Raw genomic sequence first — 21,484 nt, forward strand, 5'->3', positions numbered from 1 at the left:
AGCATTCTCTTACCCACCATTGCCGTGCACAGAAAATTTGAAAGCAGATGTGAGATCATAGACTTTTACAGGACACTCGTTACTTACATCGACATCATCAGTCAAATCCATTGATATTTCCTATATAGTACTTCCTCCCTTTCGGTCACCTAATCATCCTCAATAGTTCTACAAGATCAGACTTGGTCACCGATGTGTAACTTCCCGTTTTATAAGCCTTCATGCATTTTTTAAACTTTACTGGCTGATAATTCATAAATTTGTCACATTGAATCACTGCAACGTTCTATTCGCTGTTATTTCACAGTTATTTCAATTGCACTTCCTTAAAATTTCACTTTATAATAAATTACATTCCATTAGTCTTTAAGTAACATTAGGTCACGTATGCTTCGTGATTACTTGACCTGAATTCATTCTTGCTCTCGCATATTTATCCAAAATCCTTATTTAATTGACATAATGCACTAAATATTTTAATTATCACTTCTAATGCCTGTACATAGCCTCACTATCATATGCGGAAGCGTAGCCGGGTAAGTGCCATAGGACCGGCAGTCGGAAGTAGTAAAAACGTCTGGGAAACGTCTGTCAGGCACTACACTTACTTTTTTGTACTCGTTAGCCATATCAGGTTTTCACCTTATTAAAATATTCAGCGCCCGTTTCACCTTGAGACATGTTTGCGCTCTGTTTTCAACTTGAAACCTGGCCTACGTGCCCAATACAACACCCAAGTCACGTTGGCCATCCACTTTATAGTAATTTTTGATTTTTACAATATTGATAAATAGGTGCTTTGATTGAATTTTTCTACCTCTTTACTTTCGCGAAAAATTAAAAAGGTTCTAGTCCTAAAATAATCGGCACATGTATGAAAAATTGCACTTGTTTTGTCGTTTCTGCTAGAACTTTTCTAGTAGTGGTGTCATGTGTACTGCTTATTCTGATATTTCATATTCTTTTCTTTTTTTTTTCATCACACGTATATTGGTATTCTTTCCAATGACAGAGAGGCTCATAAAATCACGAGAAATATATCTTGCTTCATAAGAGGGTCCCGCTAGCTAGATAGACTTGATAGTATACACAGTGTTGAATGTCTCCAAGTGAACTCTTTAGCGCGCCCCAGCCACAAAATTTAATTTCCCAATGTGCCGGAAGAATAAAATGGGGCGGGAGAGGAGTCAACACAATGCCAGGTAAGGTTGCCATTAGGCAAACCACCTCTCCCATATCTCATGTAGGGGTCCTTTCTAAATGGGATTTGACATCAGGTTTCGAGAGACATATTGACATTGATTTCCAGAATTGCTCAAATCTGGACGTTCATTCTTAAATACTAGTTTTCAAGCCGACCTCTTATGTCGAACATTTGTCGTGTGTTGTACATACAAAACTTTCATCGTTCTGAACTGGTACGCACTCTCGTTTTTCTTCTATATTCATCACGTTCTACTTCTTCCTGTTCTGCTTCACTCCCAGAACACGTGCAACGATTAGTCTGATGTGGCACGCAGTAACTCTTAAGGGTGATAGGATAAGTGGAGAAAGAGAGAAAGATGTAGACGCATTTAATCGGACATACGTCACCAAAATACGGTGGCGCTGTCGTGGGGCGTTTAGTTTCGCGTGGTAGGCAAAAGCCGCCGTGTCTACCGCAGTCGCTGCTGTGTTTTCGCTGGTGCGGGTGCTGTTTGTCAATGTGCAAAGAAGAAAAAATAGTGTAGCGACGAGCTGTAGTGGTTATTAGCAGAAGAAGGCACAAAACAAACCGGGCTAGGTCTTTTTTTTTGTTTTCTGATTACAAAAACCACCGCAAGAAGATAAGCCACGCGAGAACTTGCCTTCGACACCGGTTATCAGGTATGTTTTAGAGCAGCTTACCCAGCAAAAGCAACTACCTCTGTCAAGCGTTCGTCACTTGTGCCGCACCGCATTTCTTTTAAATAAGCCTTCTCTGTAGGTGTGGTGAGCATGTTTATCTCAAAGCAAGTTAACGTTGTGCATATTGTGATGTGCGAAGCTTTGCGGAGACTTTTTCGTGGTTTAAATTGTTGATATACCTGAAGAAGTCTGAGACGCGCCAAAACGATTATGTTGTACTTTCTTGAACTAAAGCTGTCACTCGGACATGAAGCACGTGTTTCTTCCTGCGTGGACACGGTTAATCAAAGCAGCAGCGATAGAAAAGATGACTCACACCATACTTTTCTTTCTTATATGCGGCAACGATCACACACCTGACACACTGCGTATCGGGCAAGGCTGTTTTGGCTGCGGTGCACTTCAGAAACTTTTCACTTCGGTGACAATTCACAGAAAAACAGTATTCGGAAAACTTGCTGAGGATGCGCTCGACTTGAGTGTACGAAATGAGTCATGGGCTAGACAGGTACGCAACCACATTGTCCCCAGCATGTTGTCGAAGCATTATCACAAGCGTATTGAGGATGAGTGTCGTCGAGATCACCCTAGTCGTTTTCTTGAATAACTTGTTCGGCACTTTTTTTTTATGGGCGAGTACTTAAAGGCAAGTCTTTGTCGCAAATAAAAAAAAATTACCGTAAATATTCGTGGCTATGTATTTTTACAGCGCACATTTGCTTATCGTACCTTAGAGGCTCTTGCTGAATTGGGTGTGTCGTTCTTTCATTAGGTAACGATTGAAAGTGTGCACATGTGATGTAGGTTGCCACAACAGCGACGACAGTTAGCAAAGTGAACAAATTTAATGCACACGTGTGACGTATACTTCTTCAACAGCAATGACATTTAAAAAATCTGCCACATTTCCATCGCTAAAATACCTTATCTTTTGATGACGGTCTCAAAGCTAGAGCTACACGTCAACACGGCCCATATGTTCATTTCAGAGCCCCTCTTCTACTTCACATTCCTCTGTTGCCCCCGCCGTTTGTCAACAAGCGGGAGGCGTCCTGACGTCCCGGGCTCGAAGGCAGCTATTGCACTTTCTGTGCTGGTTGTCAAGTAATCATAGAGGGTGGTTGTATGCTTTTGGCGGGACGGAGCCTGCGCGCCGTGACGTCGCTACAACAAACCTTGGTATATCAACGGCACCTACCGATGTTTGAAACATGAAGTAGGTCTATAGAGAGAAAAAGAAAACAAGCAAATAGGGAAAATTATTGGTGATCCGGGACTGCGTCCCCTTTATCCGAAGGCGAGCGTCATAACTTCTCCGCTTTCCTGGCCCGCTATAGCAGAGCACAGCATAGATTTCTATGGTGTAGTATAACCAAAGGGGTAGGAGAAAAGAGCATTCATAGCCATGTATAGCATGGCATAGCGAGGGTTGGGAAAGAGGTTGGGAAAAAATTAAAAGTCTATCCAAATCACCACCACCACCTAAGTGCCCGCCAGCTGTGCTGCAGCTAGGCTTGCGCGAATCACTGTGAGCTGGCTAAATTTTTGTTCTACAGTTACCACATGGTGAACGGTTACATTTTTTATGAAATAAAAAAATCACAGTATATCTAGCAGTGCATGATGATGAGTGGGGCGAAGCTTCGGAGGGTTTTATCGGTAAACCGTGAATCGTACGCCCATCTGTCCGTCTGCCTGTTCGTCCGTCCGTCCGTCCGTCCGTCCGTCCGTCCGTCCGTCCGTCCGCCTGTGTCTTTTGTCGTTTGGTTGTTGTTTGTGGAAAATTTCTTTTAAAAATACTGCTACTTCTTTCTATACCAAATTTCGTTTAGATGTTAAGTAAAAGTTCTTGTGTAAGGTGTTTGAAGCTGAGTAATATTAGTGCAATTTTACTGGCACATAAACCTCCAAACATTTAGCCAAATTGTGTTATATTCCCATTTTTTCTATTGCAATACTGCATTATTTATGATTATTTGAGCAGTAAATACTTACTCTACCGAAAATATGTTTTGCGAAGGAGATAACTAAAAATCTCCAGCTGCTAAGCTTTACGAGAAAAATTCACAAATTTCACAAAATTGTCATATTTGTCCATACTGACACGACATTCGCACTATGTGGTGATCCAGTTAAAAATCGCCTTTATACCTATATCAAAAGCAAATAAGCAGTTTTTCTCATGTGGCGAACTTTATCAATAATTTTTTGTTGTAAAGAAGAAAATAATTTTTGAACTTAACTTTCCCATGACCCCCATCTTTCCGTTTGGTCATACGACAGCTGCCGCCTTGAAATTCTCTACTGCCGTCAACGCGAAAGCTCAAAAATTATTTTCTTTTTTTAAAAACAAGCAATTATAAGATCTGCTATATAAAAATAATTTCTCACTTGCTTTTATTCAGCAATAAAGGCGATTTATAACTGGACCACTACATGGTGCAAATTCCGTCTCAATATGGGCAAAAATGGCGTTTTTTGTTAAATTTGTGAATTTTTCTCGTATAGTTAGGCCACTTGAGAGTTTAAAAATTATTTCTTTCTCAAAATACACTTTCTGTGAATTAAGTATTTACTACTTACTACTTACGAATGTGAAACTTTAGGCAAAGCGGTGCCCGACCCGGGACCACAAGAAGGACAGAGCCTCCTCCAAACTTAAAAAGGTGCGGCAAGTCCTCTAGAATCACGCCTTTCTTCAGTTTCAGTCGCACCACCCTCTTCGTTTATGTAGCGTGTTCAAGGCCCGAGATGGTCCAGTTGTCGTTCGAAACCTCCAGGACTTCACCAAAGTCACTCAACGCTTGTCGAATGCTCCCATTTGAGATGTCAAAGTCAATCCAGTGGATCTTCACGGTGACGTCATGTTGGATAGGGCACACGATAGCACAAAAGCCACCCTTGACTTGGAGTTCACCCGTTTTAAGTAAGTCATCTTTGTCAGCTTTGCTTCGCATCTTCACCAGCCAGATGTCATTCATCTCGAAGGCTCCAATGCCAGTGATCGCCTTGATGAGCCCCACTTCTTCTAACGGGGCCTGAAAGTCTTCCAACCGGTACAGTCATTTTTCCAAATCAACATGCATAAACACAGACTGTTTCTTACTGTCACCCGAAGGCAATGTAGGCAACAAAATTGGTATTCCGATGGTGCAGAAGGAAACCTAACACCGCGGCCAGCAGCGGCCGCCGAAGCACCTCGCACCGGAGAGAGCCATCACACGCCCGTCTCACACGGAAGCCGAAAGTGGAATGACACGCCCACGCCTTTGCTGGGGATAGTAGTGAAAAGAGCTTCTTCTGGTTGGAAATGCAGTGAAAGTAGCTTTGATGCTTCACAGACACAGTAGTCTTGTATACATGCTTCACAATGCAACATGAAATATTGCAGTAATATTGCGTGGTACAAGCGTCCACTGCCAACGGATGTCAGAATCTGTGATTATCATAATGGCTCAGTGGTTGAAAGCCTGTACCCCACTACAAAAGGTACACATGTCATTGCGCCTATTTCTTTATTAAGGGCACGTAGTGGGTATATTCGAAAAGGTTTCATGCCCTAAGTGTTTGAAGCACGCACTAGGAACATGATGTCGCTATCACTTTCAACTCCAGAAGGCGAAGCTTTAGGGTCCCCTTATTCTTAATGTAGCAGGTTACAACTTAACGATCTCAAACGTGACATACTTAAGTCAGACTTCCGGTCCCCAAGAGACTGAAAATATACCGAGTTATACCTAATTCACAAGTTCAGTACACTTCAACAAAGACGAGAAAACGTTTGTGAGGTGGCTTTCGAATCTATTCGTTATAGTAAATACACAACTAAGACCAATTAGAGTTAAGCCCTCCTTCTAGGAATTTCTGACCTACCATTGTTAAGTACTGCTTCATCTGACTACCATGTGTGAACGGAATGTCTAAACCCCACCTTTTTTTCTTCTTATGGCGTACTCGGTTGAGCGATTTTAAGCGCTCTAGAGCACTCTAGAAAGGGGCTGCGCCTTCGGTTGGTAGAATTTGAGGGCTTGGACTGCCTTCGGTTGGTTTTTTGCAGAGCGTCAGACTGACTCAGAGCACTCCCGAACGCTCGGACTTAGAAGTGAGAACGTGGCGTGGTCTGACCGGGAGGACGGATCACGTGACACAAGCCGGCCATTAACATTGGTGCCGGCAAGTGAACCATGCAGGTGAGGAGTGCGAGCATGCATTTCAGAAGGGGCATCACCGGGCTCATCATACTTCGTGCACGTGTGTTGTTGGTGGCGTTTATGAGTGTGCGTGGGGCGAGATCACACCTACGAAGCCATATGTACACCATTTCAATAACGAGGCGGCTAGCGCCAAGGCGCACGAAACATCACTGCTGTCGCTACAGCAGCTCGCAGGCAGCGTCGTGATTTGACTTGAGGATAGCAGCTCAGACGAAGACGATCGCCAGATTAGTGTGCTGAGCTTAGAGAGCTTTCGCTACATCCAGACATTGCGTGTGAGCGAGAAAAAAATATGAGAGAGGTCAGACATATCAGCAATATTCACTGAACTGATCGGCACCATTTGTTGCCACGGCGCAGGCGCAGCACTGTTTACCCGGCAAATTCTCGTGCTTGCTGCATGGTGGTGTTACAGGTGCACTGCTTTGGGCACTCTGAGATCGCCGATGTATTCTGTCGGTACGCTGTCTCTCACGCTCTGATTGCGAGCTGCCTTACCAGAGCAGCCAACCGAATACGCCATTAGTGTCCACAGAACATCTCTTCCTTTTTACCCACAAAATTCATTACAGCGACCTCTCCTCATCCCGTCTACAAGATACTGTTGGTATGAGGTAAAATGCATAGTGGCCAAACTGGCTAACATGTCAATGACTACTTTAAAGAAGTCAAAGCTTTGCCACAAAGGCGAAGCAATGAACGCGATAGCAACAAAGTGGAAGGTCACGCGCAAGATGGCAAGCAGATCTAAACGTGCCCCGCGTTTCTCACGCACAAAGGACGCACGAAACGTACTCACAGTTACAGATGAACGCGAATAAGCGTCTCAGTTGTTACTTCGCCCTGTCTGAAAAGCGCGCCCTTTTCACAAACTGAGGATGTGCAACGATTGCAGTGACCTTTGTGCGCTGTGTACGTGCGATTTTTCCCACTGCAAGATAAGGGCGCGTGATCGAGCGTAGACCCCTTTATTCTCTACGCGGGCCCAAGTACGCGTGAGAGATGAGAGCTGCCGCAGCCGCCCCGCGCTCACTGCGCCATCTTGCTGATAATGCCGAAAACACGATAGTCCCCACCCCTGAGACGTCCGCTAGCAGCGGTTAGTAGTAGATATAAATATCTTGCCGTTTGAACGTCCACGGTAGCACCCTACTGTGGCTCAGTGGTAACACCTCGCATTCACGACGCGTAGGTCCCACATTTGATTCCACGTGCCGGAGTCTTTTTTTTTCTGGATTTTCTTCTTTCGTTCATTTTCAGATATATATATATATATATATATATATATATATATATATATATATATATATATATATATATATATATATATATATATATATATATATATGCGTATACATCTACGGTACATGATATTGACACCGACGACCACGTCAACGCTGACGTCTGTGGCGGCCGCATTTTCGATAGAGGCGAAAATGCTGCAGGCATGTGTGCTCTAATTTGGGTGCACATCAAACAACCCCAGGTGGTCGAAATTTCCGGAGCCCTCCACTATGGCGTCTCTCACAATCATATCATGGTTTTGGGACCCTAAGCCACACATATTCATCAATCAAATTCCCTAAGACTGTCAGCAATGTTCGGCGCACATCACGCTTCAGTTTTCGAGAAGCTTCCTGATTGCAGCAGATCGTTTTGTTATGATAGCGTGCAGGACGCGAAGTCCACCTAATTGCAGAGATTACGCGACGACCAGTGATAAGGCCAGCAATTTTGATGAATGGCGTACAAACTACGGCACGGCCCAGCGATGATCAGCTTATCGACGCTCGACTTCATGTTACGCAATGTCTCCAACGAAGTGAACTTTGACATCACCGTCTACCTTGAGCGCGCCCACGAAGCCCAACAACTCGCCCGCCTGTGCATCCAGAGCCAGCAACAACAAATGACACCATTTCTCGCTCGTGCGGACCATGAAGCGATACGAAGCTGCAGGGTGCACACCGTGCTGAGCGGTCCAATGATCAACCGCTACCAACAACGCAGACGCGCTCAGTCTCATGGAAGCGCGGAACGCGTTTCCACGGGGAGCGTATGAGCGGCGAGAGAGGGGCAGAGAAAGGCACATGCACAGTGGAGGTGTAGACTCGACACTGCTGACGAGCTTTTTTTTGCCTTCTCCGGTGACTCAGTGGAGAAGGGGGCGGGAGCATATACGAGAGGAGCGAGTGCGGGAGGAGCATCCGTGCACTGTAGGATGGTCACGCCGCACACCGGATTGAGCTCGAACCTAATGGCCGTTCTACGCACTACCCGCACACCCACCCCGCCCAAACGGGTGAGAGCGGCCGTCTTGGTGACGTCAGGCAGAGCGCTTGTCAACTTTTGGCAGCCGCCAGCTGGCTCGCCACTTTCATTGACTGCTCCTGAAAACGGCCTTGACGGCCACTCGGTCTAAAGAATCGGTCGGCTCACTTGGAACACGTGGCTCTTGATGAACCAGGCGCGAGGGGTATCGCTGCAGCTACATAAAAAAACACCTGATTTTATTGTTGGGATCATCGCAAGTGCTGTGAGACTACCGTGGATACTCATCGATGGTAGCCAGCCAGTGTTTACTTCACTACCCCGTCAGCACGTGCTATCGTCAGCGAAAACGAAGCAACGAGCGCAGTGTATACAGAAAGTTTGTTTGCAGAAGTGAGTGTCATCGTTTTGTGTATGTGCGTGTGTTTCCTGGATTGTACCGTCCATTTTTCAAGTCTAATCGCAAAGAACTTTGAAGATTTTTGTCATGTACTCATCCACCTTTCTAAAGCAGGACATGTGTTTTGTGCATGCCGAAGTGAAAAGCTCGTAATCATCGCAACGAGTGCTCGCTTCGGGTGTCTTCTGTGTGTGCCGTTCGTCGCAGCAAATTGTATTCATAAATTGTGGACGCTAGCGAGCGTTAGCTTCTGCACATGATGACACGATGAGGATAAGCCAGTTTTATTGCCCGTTATTGTCATTCGTCACAAGACATTTTTGCGCATGTAGTTCCTCCCACCCCCCTTGAAGGTACGCATTTTAATTGACTGTATATGAATGCGTGAAGTTTAAGTAGAACTTAATGTCAAGGTATGGTAGGCGAAATCCAAAGCAACAGTAAGAGTTGCAACAATAAATTATAAGGTGTTCAACAGTATCTGTTAATAGAGTGTCAATAATTTTGTCAAGATGCAAGCAGTCATGCTTCATTGCTTGAACACCATGACAACTCACATAACATGCTATAGTTATCTGCTTGCAGCAAGCATTTGTACAATGGTTAAACAACATTTTGAAAATCCTGCCAAGATGCCCACGTCTGTCTTGTTCAACATTTCTGTAACATCACCAAAAGTATTGTGTGTAGCAAAATGTTTCAAGCACAAGTCAGATCAAGAAAACTTTAAACAATGAAAGTGCCTATAACCGTTAGGTCTATGTTTGTATTTTGTTCCTTGCGTATAGTGCACAGAAATCGAAAAACGTAAGCCTTGTCTCCAAAGAAGTATGCCGTGTCTCAATCGTCTACAATGTTTTCTGAATGAATTACATGAATACGATGATAATTCATCGTTCTAGTCGGTAGTAGATATTGTGAAATTGATTGAATGTAACCGAAGAAACTTGTCCGCTATCCTGTGAGCTGATCACCTGTCAATAGCAGTTGTTGAGGCTCTTTGGGTAAATGAAATTGCAGCAGCTTCCAAGTAAGATATAACGATTGAATACAGCTTTATGTGCATGTTTTTGCGAGAGAGATGTTGCAAAGTTTTCTGGGAAAAGTCTGAGCTATTCCACTCTGTGAAGGTGGGTGAGCAACCAAGCTGTGTCGTACAAGGATTTTGTTTGTTTAGTTTTTATATTTTTACGTTTAATAGGATTGTTGTTTCTTAATTTAGTATACACTCCTTCAAAGCAGCCCCCCTCCCCCCTCACTTTATGTTGTATAAAATTGCAAGGTGCAGATTATGAATGTGTGTTTATGTAAGCATTAATTTGTTTGCTAAATAATTGTCCTTCATATTTTTCTGTTCATTTTTCGATGGACTAGTAGTGAGTAGTAAACTTTTCCCCATGTCTTTCGCGCATACCAACTTGTATGGATGGATGGATGAATAATTTTATTATAGTCCTTCAGTTCATGCGTTTAGCGCGCCGCGGGCCGCTCCCACGTAGGGACAGACAGACTCGACGTGGAAGCGACCTTGTCGCTATTGTGAAGATACAGCTAGTTTAGCCCACATGCTCTGGGTTTGCTCCCTAGCACTGGGGGCTAGGATCACTCAGGAAGAGTAGGACGAAGCTCTACCCACTGGGAGCTTCCTGTAAATTAGGTATCTGTTTGTTGAGTTACGATACAGTCATACTTATTACTCTCATTGTTGCACTAGTGTAAGTCAGTTTGCCATGTGAATCAGCTGCCACTTGACCTCAGTCTGGAAACTCAGTCTCTTTATTCAAAATTTTATTCTAGAGAGACCTGATGACCATAAATGTTTCTTAAATATGTAAGCCTTCGTGGTGTTGCATGGACGTACACAGTATAACCCCGCTTGTTATGATTTCCCAGCTGCTACGCTCGCAATTGCAAAACTAAATTAAACCAATTTGAATCGCAGGTATTCTGAGATCCTACGTTCATTGTCCACGTTTCTTTTTTTTTAGAAACGTATTGACATTTTACTCTATATTGGTAGCTTGCACCAAGAATGTAAGACATGATTAAAAGAAGTGAGATATAATTCCAACATCTCAATTTAGGTGACTTCGAAGTAGCCTAATCACGTGGTTATAACTTGCTTTCATGTTATAACGACGTCGCTGGAATGTTATTGGGCCTCTGTGATGAATAACAAAGTAACTAGCACGTAATGTACTGAGAGCACTCACGTGACATCAGAGTTCGCATCCCACTGTGTCGGTACTGCAACATGGCTGTTTTAGAGCCAGCAGTGCTAGCCATTTATAACCTTGCTGTAAAGAACATTGAAAATACTCGAGTTCAGTGTGTGATAGCATTATCAGCACCCATTTCGCTGAATTCACATTTGCTTCACATTCTTCATTTCTTTATCCACACGTGAACCATGCTGTGAAGGAGGGAAAATTTGTTCACATTGTGTGATATTAGCCGTTCTAAACTCTGCCAGGGTGTCAACTGCAATTGTGGCCGCAAAGTACCTACTATGTGTCTGTAAAGCAAAATGCACTCCTGTGTGGCTGTGAATTTTTATGCTATGATTGTTGACGATGATGAATTTTATCTGGGTACTTTGTAATAGTCTGTGTTGCTATGACGTAATTTAGTGGCCGATAAAACACTAGGCTCTTGTTAAAGGGACCCTGAAACGGTTTTGGCGATTTGGTACCAACACATTGGGCTGGTGTACAAAGTCCCAAGTTTTATTTAGAGACTGATTGGAGCTCCTTGCGCAAACTGCGTAATTTATTACTACGCTTTAAAGCTGCGAATCGCTGCAGATCGTTGCAACTCGGCCGAATGCGTGTTCAACCACCCATTCACAGAGCGACATGCTCTGGCCAGAGCACGTCAGCAGCCACGTCAACGTGGCTACTCATTGATTGGCTGTCATGGGTTGTAAAATGCGCAAAAGATCGACTGGTAGGGTGGCGGCACCTGTCAGAGCAGATATGAACCATTTCGTAGTCTGTTTCTGCTGCCATACACCGTGCGTGCTGCCGAGCGCACTTTGTGATAGCCTTCAGGACTGCAAGCAACCTGTCGGTGTGCCATCTCGGAGGTCTAGACTTGTAAAAGCTACAATCGTTGAGTGCACTCAGGAGAGTTCGGCGATAGCCAGCGCGTCTCATGAGTTGAGGAGGCCAGGCATTTGTGAGACGGAGGGTATAATATAATTGTACGTAACGGCGTCGGTATATATGGTGTGTCTGAATTTTTGGTGTGAATGGTTTTATGATGCTCTAGCCTAAACGCTGACAAAAGTTCAAAAAACCGTTTCAGGGTCACTTCAATGGGAATTCGCCGAGGTAAGTAAGCGTTGCAGTACAAGAATAGGTATGGCTACATGAAGGCAGGAATGAATACAGGAGAGTTCAGGTGGGAAAGCGGCCCACGAGCCGAGTCAGAGGGGCAGACACTTGATACTTCTTGAGCTCGGAAAAGAGGTGGTGGAAATAAACATAGAAGGAGAATTCATAACTTTTGTAAGCGCCAAACATACGTAAGCAAGACGAGCGAAGGAAACAAGACAAGTGGTTTGCTCGTCTTACGTACGTTCATTTAGCTCTTACGAATGTTACGGATTGGTACCAACTAGCCCGAACGCAGTGCTTTTTCAGAAAAGGAGGAAACGGAGAATTACAAAAGAGCGTGTCGCTTGTGTAAGAAGCTGCAAATCATGGTTGCGTCATCTGGGGATCTTTCTTCTTAGATCTATTATTTTCTGAAGTCAATCCTTCATCCTACTGTGAAATCATCGAGATTTTAATATAGACTATGTGGGTCTTTGAGGTCTGGCAGAAGTTTCAGTCCGCTTCGGTTGATCTGTATCTCTAATTGGCTGACTGACTTCAATGTGTTGGTCCGAGGTCTGATCAACATTCGGTTCCTTCTCAGGATGCTGTCTTCCGTCTAAACTTCATACTACCTGTCATAAATTATCCTAATTATTGTCTTTGACCTATGCTCCTGTTTTCATTGATTGAACTGTGACATCCACTGACATTTTCTTAGACTTGGTGAATCCTTGACTTGTTTGTGATAGTATCGCGTGATGTTTTGCCTCTTCTGGATTCTTATTTCACTCATATCGACTGTTTCGGTTTGCAGTAGCTGTGAAGCTGTCGGTACAGCAACTCATTTACACTAATGCAGGACTACCATTCTTTTCTTCCAGTGGCGTGTTTCCTTACCCAACAAATGCCATTTAAGGGTCTGAGTGGCTTCCATGTACTTTTTAGGGAGCACTTTTGCCCCGTGACGGCTGATTCAGCCTTTCCATTTCTACGTAGGTAAACCAAGCTTCACGTTTTGTGTCCAACGTTCAAGCTTATCGTGACGTTTTTGAACTCGTTGCTGGTGACTGACAGCTCATTGTCGTTTATCATCATTCTCGGTACCCAGTACATTGCAAACTGAATCCTTAGTTTGAGTATCACTTGGTTCGAGGCCATTGATTTGACTTCGTCCACTTCCCAACAGTTGTTGCATTAATTGACTGTCACCGAAACGTTTTTTTTTTTAGTTCGAACATATCGCATCCAACCCGTTCCTATGAAAAGCTTGGTTTATGAATGGAGCAGAACTTCTGTTTGCTGAGCTTGTGCGTACTTTTAAAATATTCCACACCTTATGATGAGGAGTTACAATTTTGTGTTCATTCCTGCACAGGAGACATTCTCAAGTGCATTGCAGACAGCTGTCAATACCAAGATGCGTTCACTGGAATATCACTTTGATTTCAACTCACAGAGACATTACAACAATTAGGCCTAATTCTTTGATAGTTATGTCATTCTCAACAGACCTTATTTCCTGCAAATGACTGTTGCATAAACCCTTATTTCTGTGTGTTCAGTATAATCGCATGTCTTTGGTTAGTTCGTGTTAGTCTTGTGGCTAGCCTGAAAGAAAGATTCACTTTAGAAGTCATCACACTCAGTCAAAGCTTTAATCTCTTCCAAGGTTCCCTTTCTCACAGACACGTATGGCATGACATGGGCGTTCTCAAGTTTCACTTCATTGCTTTCGTTGGGAACAAAAGGCCAAGATTGCCTAGACTAGTTCTTTTCGTGGTCTGTGTTGAATTGCGATTTTGTGCATTTGCATCTAAGGATTCATGCTTTGCAGTCATATTTGAACCTGATCTAATAGTTTCTTCAAGACCACTTGCTTCAGTGGTTTATAATCGCTCCATGTCTTTGTTTCTTTTCTGAATTTGTACTGGTGAAACATTTTAATGCAAAGGCGATGGCCAGCATCTCCTTTTCTCTTTGTGCATAAAGAACTTTCATTGGTGTCAGTGTTCTGCTGGCGAAGGAGACCTGCTATCCTTTTTAAAGAAGATCTGCTTCAAGTCCACAATCACTCACATTACGTTTGATTTTTAGCTGTTTTTTATTATTTAAAAAAAGGCTAGAACTGGACATCATGTCACAGACTCTTGCCTTTCAGAATGCTTCTTCTTGCAGCTTCCCCCTCTGCTATGGTACATCCTTGACAGTGAGTTTCCTCAAAAGCCGCAATATGTGTGAGTAAGTAGAAATCTGGAGGGGTAGTTAATTATAGCCCAGAAGCACTGCACTCTTTGGAATTCATTGTCTTTCGCATCTGCTGAATTGCTTTGATTTTATTTCGATCAACTTAGTCATTCATTGGTAACATAAGTTCTATGAAAATGAGTCATGTTGTTAGAAGTTATGTTTCGATTATTGTTGAGGCAGGTCCTAATTAGTCGGCATCTTTGAAGTAGTTTCTTCAACTTCTTGTCGTGGTCCATTTGAGCATCTTTCTTCACTCTCACTCATTCTGAGGACACGATCTTCTGGAATATTTTGCTGCTTACTACGAGATGACAGGGCAGTTGGAGCCATCGGTAACAAATATTCGGAGTTGGGAAATTAGTCAACAAGCTTGGTTCTTGATCGATTACCCCCTCTTGAAAATCCACTTTTTAGAAAACTGGCTTTAGCAAGATACCGTAGAACACCATGAACAGTGGACAATGTGTGACGTGTTCTCTGTAGAGCTTCTATCAGTTGTGGATTGATGAATACTCGCATTTGTCTATTTTTTTTGTTGCGACAGCAATTCATCTAACCCATTGTGTTGGCCTTTGGTGCCAACACAATGGGTTAGGTGAGTGGTGAATTACGTTTTTGATGACACCTCGTTTGTTTAGGTTTATAAACATTTGTTCGAGATGCAGTTTAATGTTGTGACTCACAATATGCAACTCATATTGTATTCAGAAGCAGATCATGCTTACTTTCCCAATGAACAGTTCATAGAAGTGTTCTTAAAGTGTCTTGAAGGGCGTCAGGGTAATTTTCTACTTTCTGATGCGTGAACTGCTCTTCGGGAACTTCATGTATTTCAACCACAATGTCATGGGCGAAGCCACGAGTTTCTTACTTAGGGGGGGGTTCAGGACAACAAGCGAGTTCCGTCAGGGGGGGGGGGGGCACAAAGACGGGAAAGTTATGCGTTGTGTTTGAGATAAGAGCTCCAGTGCTACTCCACCCCCCCACCCCCCCACCCCCACGCCAGTAATGAACAAGTTTCTAGTCTACAGCTAGTGTTATGCCTACAGCTAGTGTCACAGCTGGTGCTAGGCACTGCTTCATTTAAACAGCTTCTTCAGACGGAAGTGATCGCTGCTTATTAAAGAATAGCAAGATGAGAGCGTAAGTTTGCATGATACCACCTTCTTCTCCAAAGTGTATTTTGGGACGTGGAACTGTTCAAGTTCTTTGTTGTGGCTCATGTGATAACCTTCAAATAGCGCTTAACTTCATACTTCAAATATTTCTTACTAACAGCCTTGACCGAACAGAGTGCACAGCACTGTCTGTAGCCTCTTATTACACTAAAGAAGGATGTCAGCTTGTGGGGTAATATAGTGAAGCGGTGTTGTTTGGGAAGTGTGGTGGCACCGTGGTGTTGTGTACAATGTGCTCGGAGGCAGCGGCAGTGGTGCTTCTCGATGAAGCGGCGGAGAGACGACAATGACATCGGCGCAAAACGTCACGCGTGAAACTACGGCCCGCCAAAAGAAGAACAAGTTTCCGTGAAAGGTTGCACGGCCAAGGCCCTGATGAACACCAATGGGAGAAGGCGCGAGGAGCATAAAGAACAGTCGAAGATGACTCGAGGGCAGAACGGTATCGAGCCGGCAGGGAGAAAATCATTGGTGTCGCGCGACTGCGGTGTCAGGTTCCGGACCCAAGCGCTGGAAGGCAGACAAGGCGAGGATGCTTCAGCTGCCCAGGGTGTACTCGGAGGTACACGGCCTTCGAGAGTTCCAGTCGGGATGGTTCAACGTCACGTCCCAGGTGTCGGGGCCTCGACTCTGATCCCGAACCACCTGTGGAGGGCGGAACCTTCTGAGTGGCGTTCACCTCCTCAGAACGAGCCAGCGTCAGAAAACATCCGCTGTTCTTGCCAGGGCAAGAACTACCTCGTCTTCCACCAAGCGTCCACATGCTGGGCAGCACGTGACTCTAGCAGCAGAGACATCCCCAGCGTCCACCCTATTAACGCACCAAGCCACCGCCGTCATCAGAATCACCGGTGACTGTTTATTTTCAAAAACATTACAGCTGGACAACTTATAGTACACGTTTTAGTTCAGCAGATTAGGCTCAGTGTGTATGTTGTAACTTCATTTCTTTTTTCCTTCATTATGTTTAAAGGTTCTACTTTTCGTTATTTTATACTAAACGGCTTCGTCCTTTCTCATTTTGAGGCTTTCTTTTCGAGTAACGAATTAGTTAACCGTAAATCTGCATATTTGCGTCCTCTACGACAGGACGAAGCCGTTAGTGGTATAGTGGTGGTAGCGGGAATAGGTACAGTGGTGGTAGTAGGAAAGCGCTACATATAGTCTTCTGAAGCAGACGATGGTTCTGAAAACATTACAACACCAAATTAACATTCCGTTCCACCGAAAAAGCAGTCAAGTTCATCTCTCTTATTTCTACCAGATCTTAGGTTAAAATTTATACAACTGTTGCAATTCAAACCATGACATTGCATGATAGTATACAAGTCCGAGAAATTTACTCGATCCGTGAAAAACAGCTCAGATGAGAAGAAACGTTTGCTATCGAATTTCAAGTGCTGGACAGTTTATCAAGGTCAGTCATGGATCGAATGACAACCGCAGGTTCGTTCTCATTATTTCGAAGAATAATTTTCCCATTCGCATGCCACGCCAAGCGTTAACCATTTGCAGCTGTCCATTATTTCACGTCACGCAGCAATTTTCGGTTTTGCAGGGTCATGTTTTCACAGATTGAAACAATAGAAATAATGTTACGTACAACTTTGTGTTTTTTTATTCATTTGTTTCGCAGAGAGAGCTGTAGAAATTGGACGATAATTCCAGGTACTTTACTTTGCCTTGAAGGCAACCTCTGTACAATACTCATGGATTGATGCAGGAAACTCGGAGCCTGTGGCCGACGGTACATGTGCCTCCCCTCATGAGTGCACGAAGAAACAATGCCTTGCATTATCCTATAGAGCAAGTGGGAGAACACCTACGAACACAGGTTACCCCTTCCAGTCGCTAAAGTACTCAGCCTGTAGTTCACCATGTGTACACTGCCATGGTGGTGCTGCAAGGCTCACTCACATTCGCATGTCGACTGAACTGACTCGCCGCTGCGCATCACTGTTATTGCCACGCCAGCTGACAACCCTCTCGTTCTGCGTGCTTAGGTGATGTGGTACGCATGCTGTGCAAGTTGTACAAGTAAGACACAGGACTCAGTTCGGGGATTGCGTCTTGTGTGCGTTCGTAGACATCATAAACATCTGCGCGAAAGCATGGAGAATTTACTCTGTGATTTCTACCACGACAAGAAAGAAAATGAGTGGCATGCTTGTCTTCATGCACCATGGAAATAATATGAGTGTCGTTAGCGCAAACTGGGGCCTATTATTGAAAAAAAATAGAATCTCGCTCGTTCTTATATGGCCGACAGCTCTACGACTGCCTGTCACGCAGTATAGCCGCACTATTCGCTGCTCGGTGCGAAACAATAAAATTTTAAGTCATAGTTTCGATGCTGCATGGAACCAGGCCCGTGGCTGCTGCTTTTCTTTTTCGTTGTGACAAAAAGCTTCACAAATTTTATCTGCTTTTGTGCAGCTTTTTGTCATGTCTACGAGCACATTTCAGGCGCGACATCTTAGCGGTATTCAATTTCTTACTTGCAAAGCCTATGTGCCCCATCATTAAAGGGCGCCGATCTAGAGCGTCGTTTGCTTGCGCCACATTATAAATGGTTCGCACCGTCCACTCCATTTGGGCTGCATGCATGCAAAAGCGCGCGAGCTTTGCAGCGCCACGCTGGCAGTGTGCACTTTGTGTAATTAATGCCAACTCTTAAGGACCGGGAAAAGTAAGCCTGCTCCGTTGCTGTTGTCGCCCTCACTCTATACCACAATGCGACACACCCTGGTTCCGCGAGCACCCATGAGCGGTGGCACATGCACCAGCGGCCATGCGCTACGAGTGTCCTGTTCCAATCCGTGAGTACTGTACCGCCTCTATATCAGTAACCGCCAGCTGTGACAAATTCACTGAATTTGCTACTTCATTTAGCTTTGTGATCAGATTTTTGTTACTGGTGACTCGTATTCCATGCACTTCAACATTAGGCTTCCTGCTGCACCATTCAAGGTCGTTTATAGATGCACTGAGTTGCTGAATTCGCTTGACTTTGAATTTTCTTCGAGCTTGACTACTTTCTTTCAAGCTAGTTTTTTTTTATTTCTTCTTCAAGCTAGTTAGTTATTTTTCCTGGGCAGTTTGACGACTCAGTATATCATCGTAATTTTGATATAGTAGTTGGATTGAGGTTTTTGCTTCATCGACCTGCTGTGGCAAGCAATTAAGCATGTCTAACTTACGAGATATCTCTGCCAAGCCGACTGAAAGGAAGGTATATATATCACCTGTCCTTTCGCTGTAGTAGCTTTTGGAGCTCTGCATAACGCACATCGCCACATCCTACGCCCACTCTATCCTTTACTTTTATATGTGGCTTCACTGCAGACAGGTCATTTTCCGAGATGGTAGCCGTACTCACATTCGGAGCACGTCATGCAGCGTCCATTTGCGGGAAGGAGTCGTTGCAGGACCGGCACTGCATCTTCATACGCCCACCAAGTGTGCACGCAGTGCAAAAGAGAACGAAAATGCCAGAGCACTTGACACCAAAAGAAATAACATGGTGGCAACGGGGGTGGAGGTGGCACAAGATGCAGGGTAAGACAAGTCTTGTCAGAAATTAACCTGAGTTTACCAACCTGCAAAGAGTAGAATAAAGGTGTCAGTGGGGCGTCCTTCCACCACCACTGTCACCACCCGTGTGGGCTGAATCAGCTTGATGATGATGATATGTGGAGTTTAACGTCCCAAAACCACCATATGATTATGAGAGACGCCAGAAATTTTGACCACCTGGGGTTCCTTAACGTGCACCGAAATCTGAGCACACGGGCTTACATTTCCGCCTCCATCGGAAATGCAGCCGCTGCAACCGAGATTCGATCCCGCGACCTGCGGGTCAGCAGCCTAGCACCTTAGCCACTAGACCACCACGGCGGGGCGGCTGAATCAGCTTGACCGTCACGGTGAAGCTGACCCACATGTTCAGCCATTCAGTCTAGTGCTGTAATGAGACATTTACCCTAAGTGGTTTCTTCTTTTAGGGGCGAAGCTCCTTATGGCGTGGCTTGGGCGTCCCTCGTATGTAACCACCAGTGGCACATACCCGAAATAGGTATAACACTTGACCTCCAAGGTGGTGCCAGTGAGAGATTTCTTCTGTGCGTTGTTTAACAATAAAAAATAGTGCTCAATGTACATGCCAATGGCTGCTAATGGGGAATGAGAGACATGAGCATTCGGCTTTCAGTCAACGCGCACGCTGCGATCCCCATTAGCAGCCATTGGCATGTACATTGAGCACTATCGGACAAGAAAGGGATGCTACATTATACTCGCTGGGTGTAACCTCCTTAGCTTTAGAAAGGTTTAGCGAGCGTTGAGCCGCAGTGCCATGAATACAATGAACTTGTATATACCATGAATGAACTCAAGGTGGTTAAAAATGAGAAGTAGATACGAAGCGCAAGCCGTAAGAAAGTAAAAGCCGAATTCTCCTGTCTCTCATTTCTCATTAGCAGCCATTGGCATGTAAATTGAGCCCTATCTGACAGGGAAAGGTTGCTACGTTATACTCGCTGGGCGTAACCTCCTTGGTTTTCGAAAGGTTTAGCGAGCGTTTGGTCGCAGTGCCATGAATACAGTGAACTAGAATATACCATGAACTTGAGGTGGTTAAAGGTGGGAAGTGGACCCAAAGCGCAGGCCGTAAGAAAGTGTACGTGTGCCACCTCTCGTTTAGTCCTTGGAATGTCCGCTGGATGGCGGTGCTTCTATATGGGGAATATATGATAAAAAGATGCGAGATGGTGGGACTTGGAGTGTTGAATAGATGAACGAACAGACACACAAACAGATGCATGGATGGACGCATGAACGGACGCAGGGGCGGATGCATGAAAGAACGCAGGGACGGGCGCACAAACAGACGCATGGACGGTCACACAGACGGACGCATGGACGGACGAATGCTTCGCCCCACTCTCCATCATTCACTCCGTGGATATGCTGCCATTTTTTTTTACTACAGCAGCAAACTAGGTGCCGAACTACGAACTCATCGACATCCTATCTGATATAGGCATGATAGTAACGTTTAGTATTGTGATAATGCTAAGTATAGCCTCATCACAACGCAATTTGTATTCGCCGGTGAAGTTGTAAAACGTTTACTCTTTGTTTACCTAAAATGCTTGGATTCCGGAAAAAGCAACTCTGGAAGTTGAAAGCATCTCACCGGTGACATACCTCGTTGTTCAGGTAGTGGAATCAATGAGCGCATGCCATCGTGCATTGCGTTCATTACAGCCGCCAGCTGATTTTAGCGCCATATATTACCACCGAAATTCGTAAACACATTAAAAAGTATGACGTTTGTTGACACTTTACCATCTGTGACACGCCACGTTATTCGACACGGTCAGCGCGCAGAAGTTTCGGCGCACGTGTTCATCTACGCTCACGTGCGTGTGTGCGCGCGCACATTCCCGTGAGCTTTGAGAAAGCATGAGTGCAGTATTTTTGTTTCGTACGTCACTTAATGCGCAGGTGTAAGAATCCCCGCTCACCGGGTTTTTCACGCACATCAAACCCCGCAACCACCGCTCGTGCACGTAAGTGTGTCAACAGTTTCTTACGTTTTGCTCTGTCACTCTGAACAAGCCCAATTAGGTGATTGCACACGCACGCTATGTCGGCAATGAATCCTGTGTAAACAGAATCGCGAAAGCAAACACGAGTGTACTGCTTCAAGCAAACATGCACCTCTTTATCTCTTGGACTGCACAGTCTCTTCAGAGAGACCACGCGAGCGCACACACTTCCCTTTTTGCGTACACCACGTTTACATGGAAGAGACGTGCATTAACGTTATGAGCAATGTTAAGCTAGGAAAACATTTTGCGGCTGTTGTTGTGACCACTGCTTCTTTTGTTATTGTTGTGTAAATATGTAACTTTTAAAATTTTGTGTGTTGAAACCGTAATATCATTACAAGGAACCTGGTGC

The 21,484-nt window shown here is 44.5% G+C and overlaps 1 protein-coding gene across 3 annotated transcripts in view; it reads left to right on the plus strand.

Moving 5' to 3' along the window:
* Window positions 1-1,645: 1,645 nt before the first annotated feature.
* LOC119187621 (ornithine decarboxylase) overlaps window positions 1,646-21,484 on the plus strand; it is a 109,607-nt gene continuing 89,768 nt past the window's right edge. Inside the window, exons 1-2 of one of the 3 annotated variants that reach the window (XM_075878498.1) lie at window positions 1,646-1,866; window positions 5,945-6,077. Coding sequence is in view for 1 of the 3 variants with exons in the window: in XM_075878497.1 (XP_075734612.1) it covers window positions 21,018-21,090 (73 nt within the window). In the remaining 2 variants the exon portion in view is untranslated. Of the gene's footprint in view, window positions 1,867-5,944; window positions 6,078-21,002; window positions 21,091-21,484 lie in introns of those variants that run through there. The other 2 variants (XM_037435710.2, XM_075878497.1) reach the window with 2 other exon arrangements.

This window comes from Rhipicephalus microplus, chromosome X (assembly GCF_043290135.1).
Source record: "Rhipicephalus microplus isolate Deutch F79 chromosome X, USDA_Rmic, whole genome shotgun sequence".
Classification (NCBI taxonomy): domain Eukaryota; kingdom Metazoa; phylum Arthropoda; class Arachnida; order Ixodida; family Ixodidae; genus Rhipicephalus; species Rhipicephalus microplus.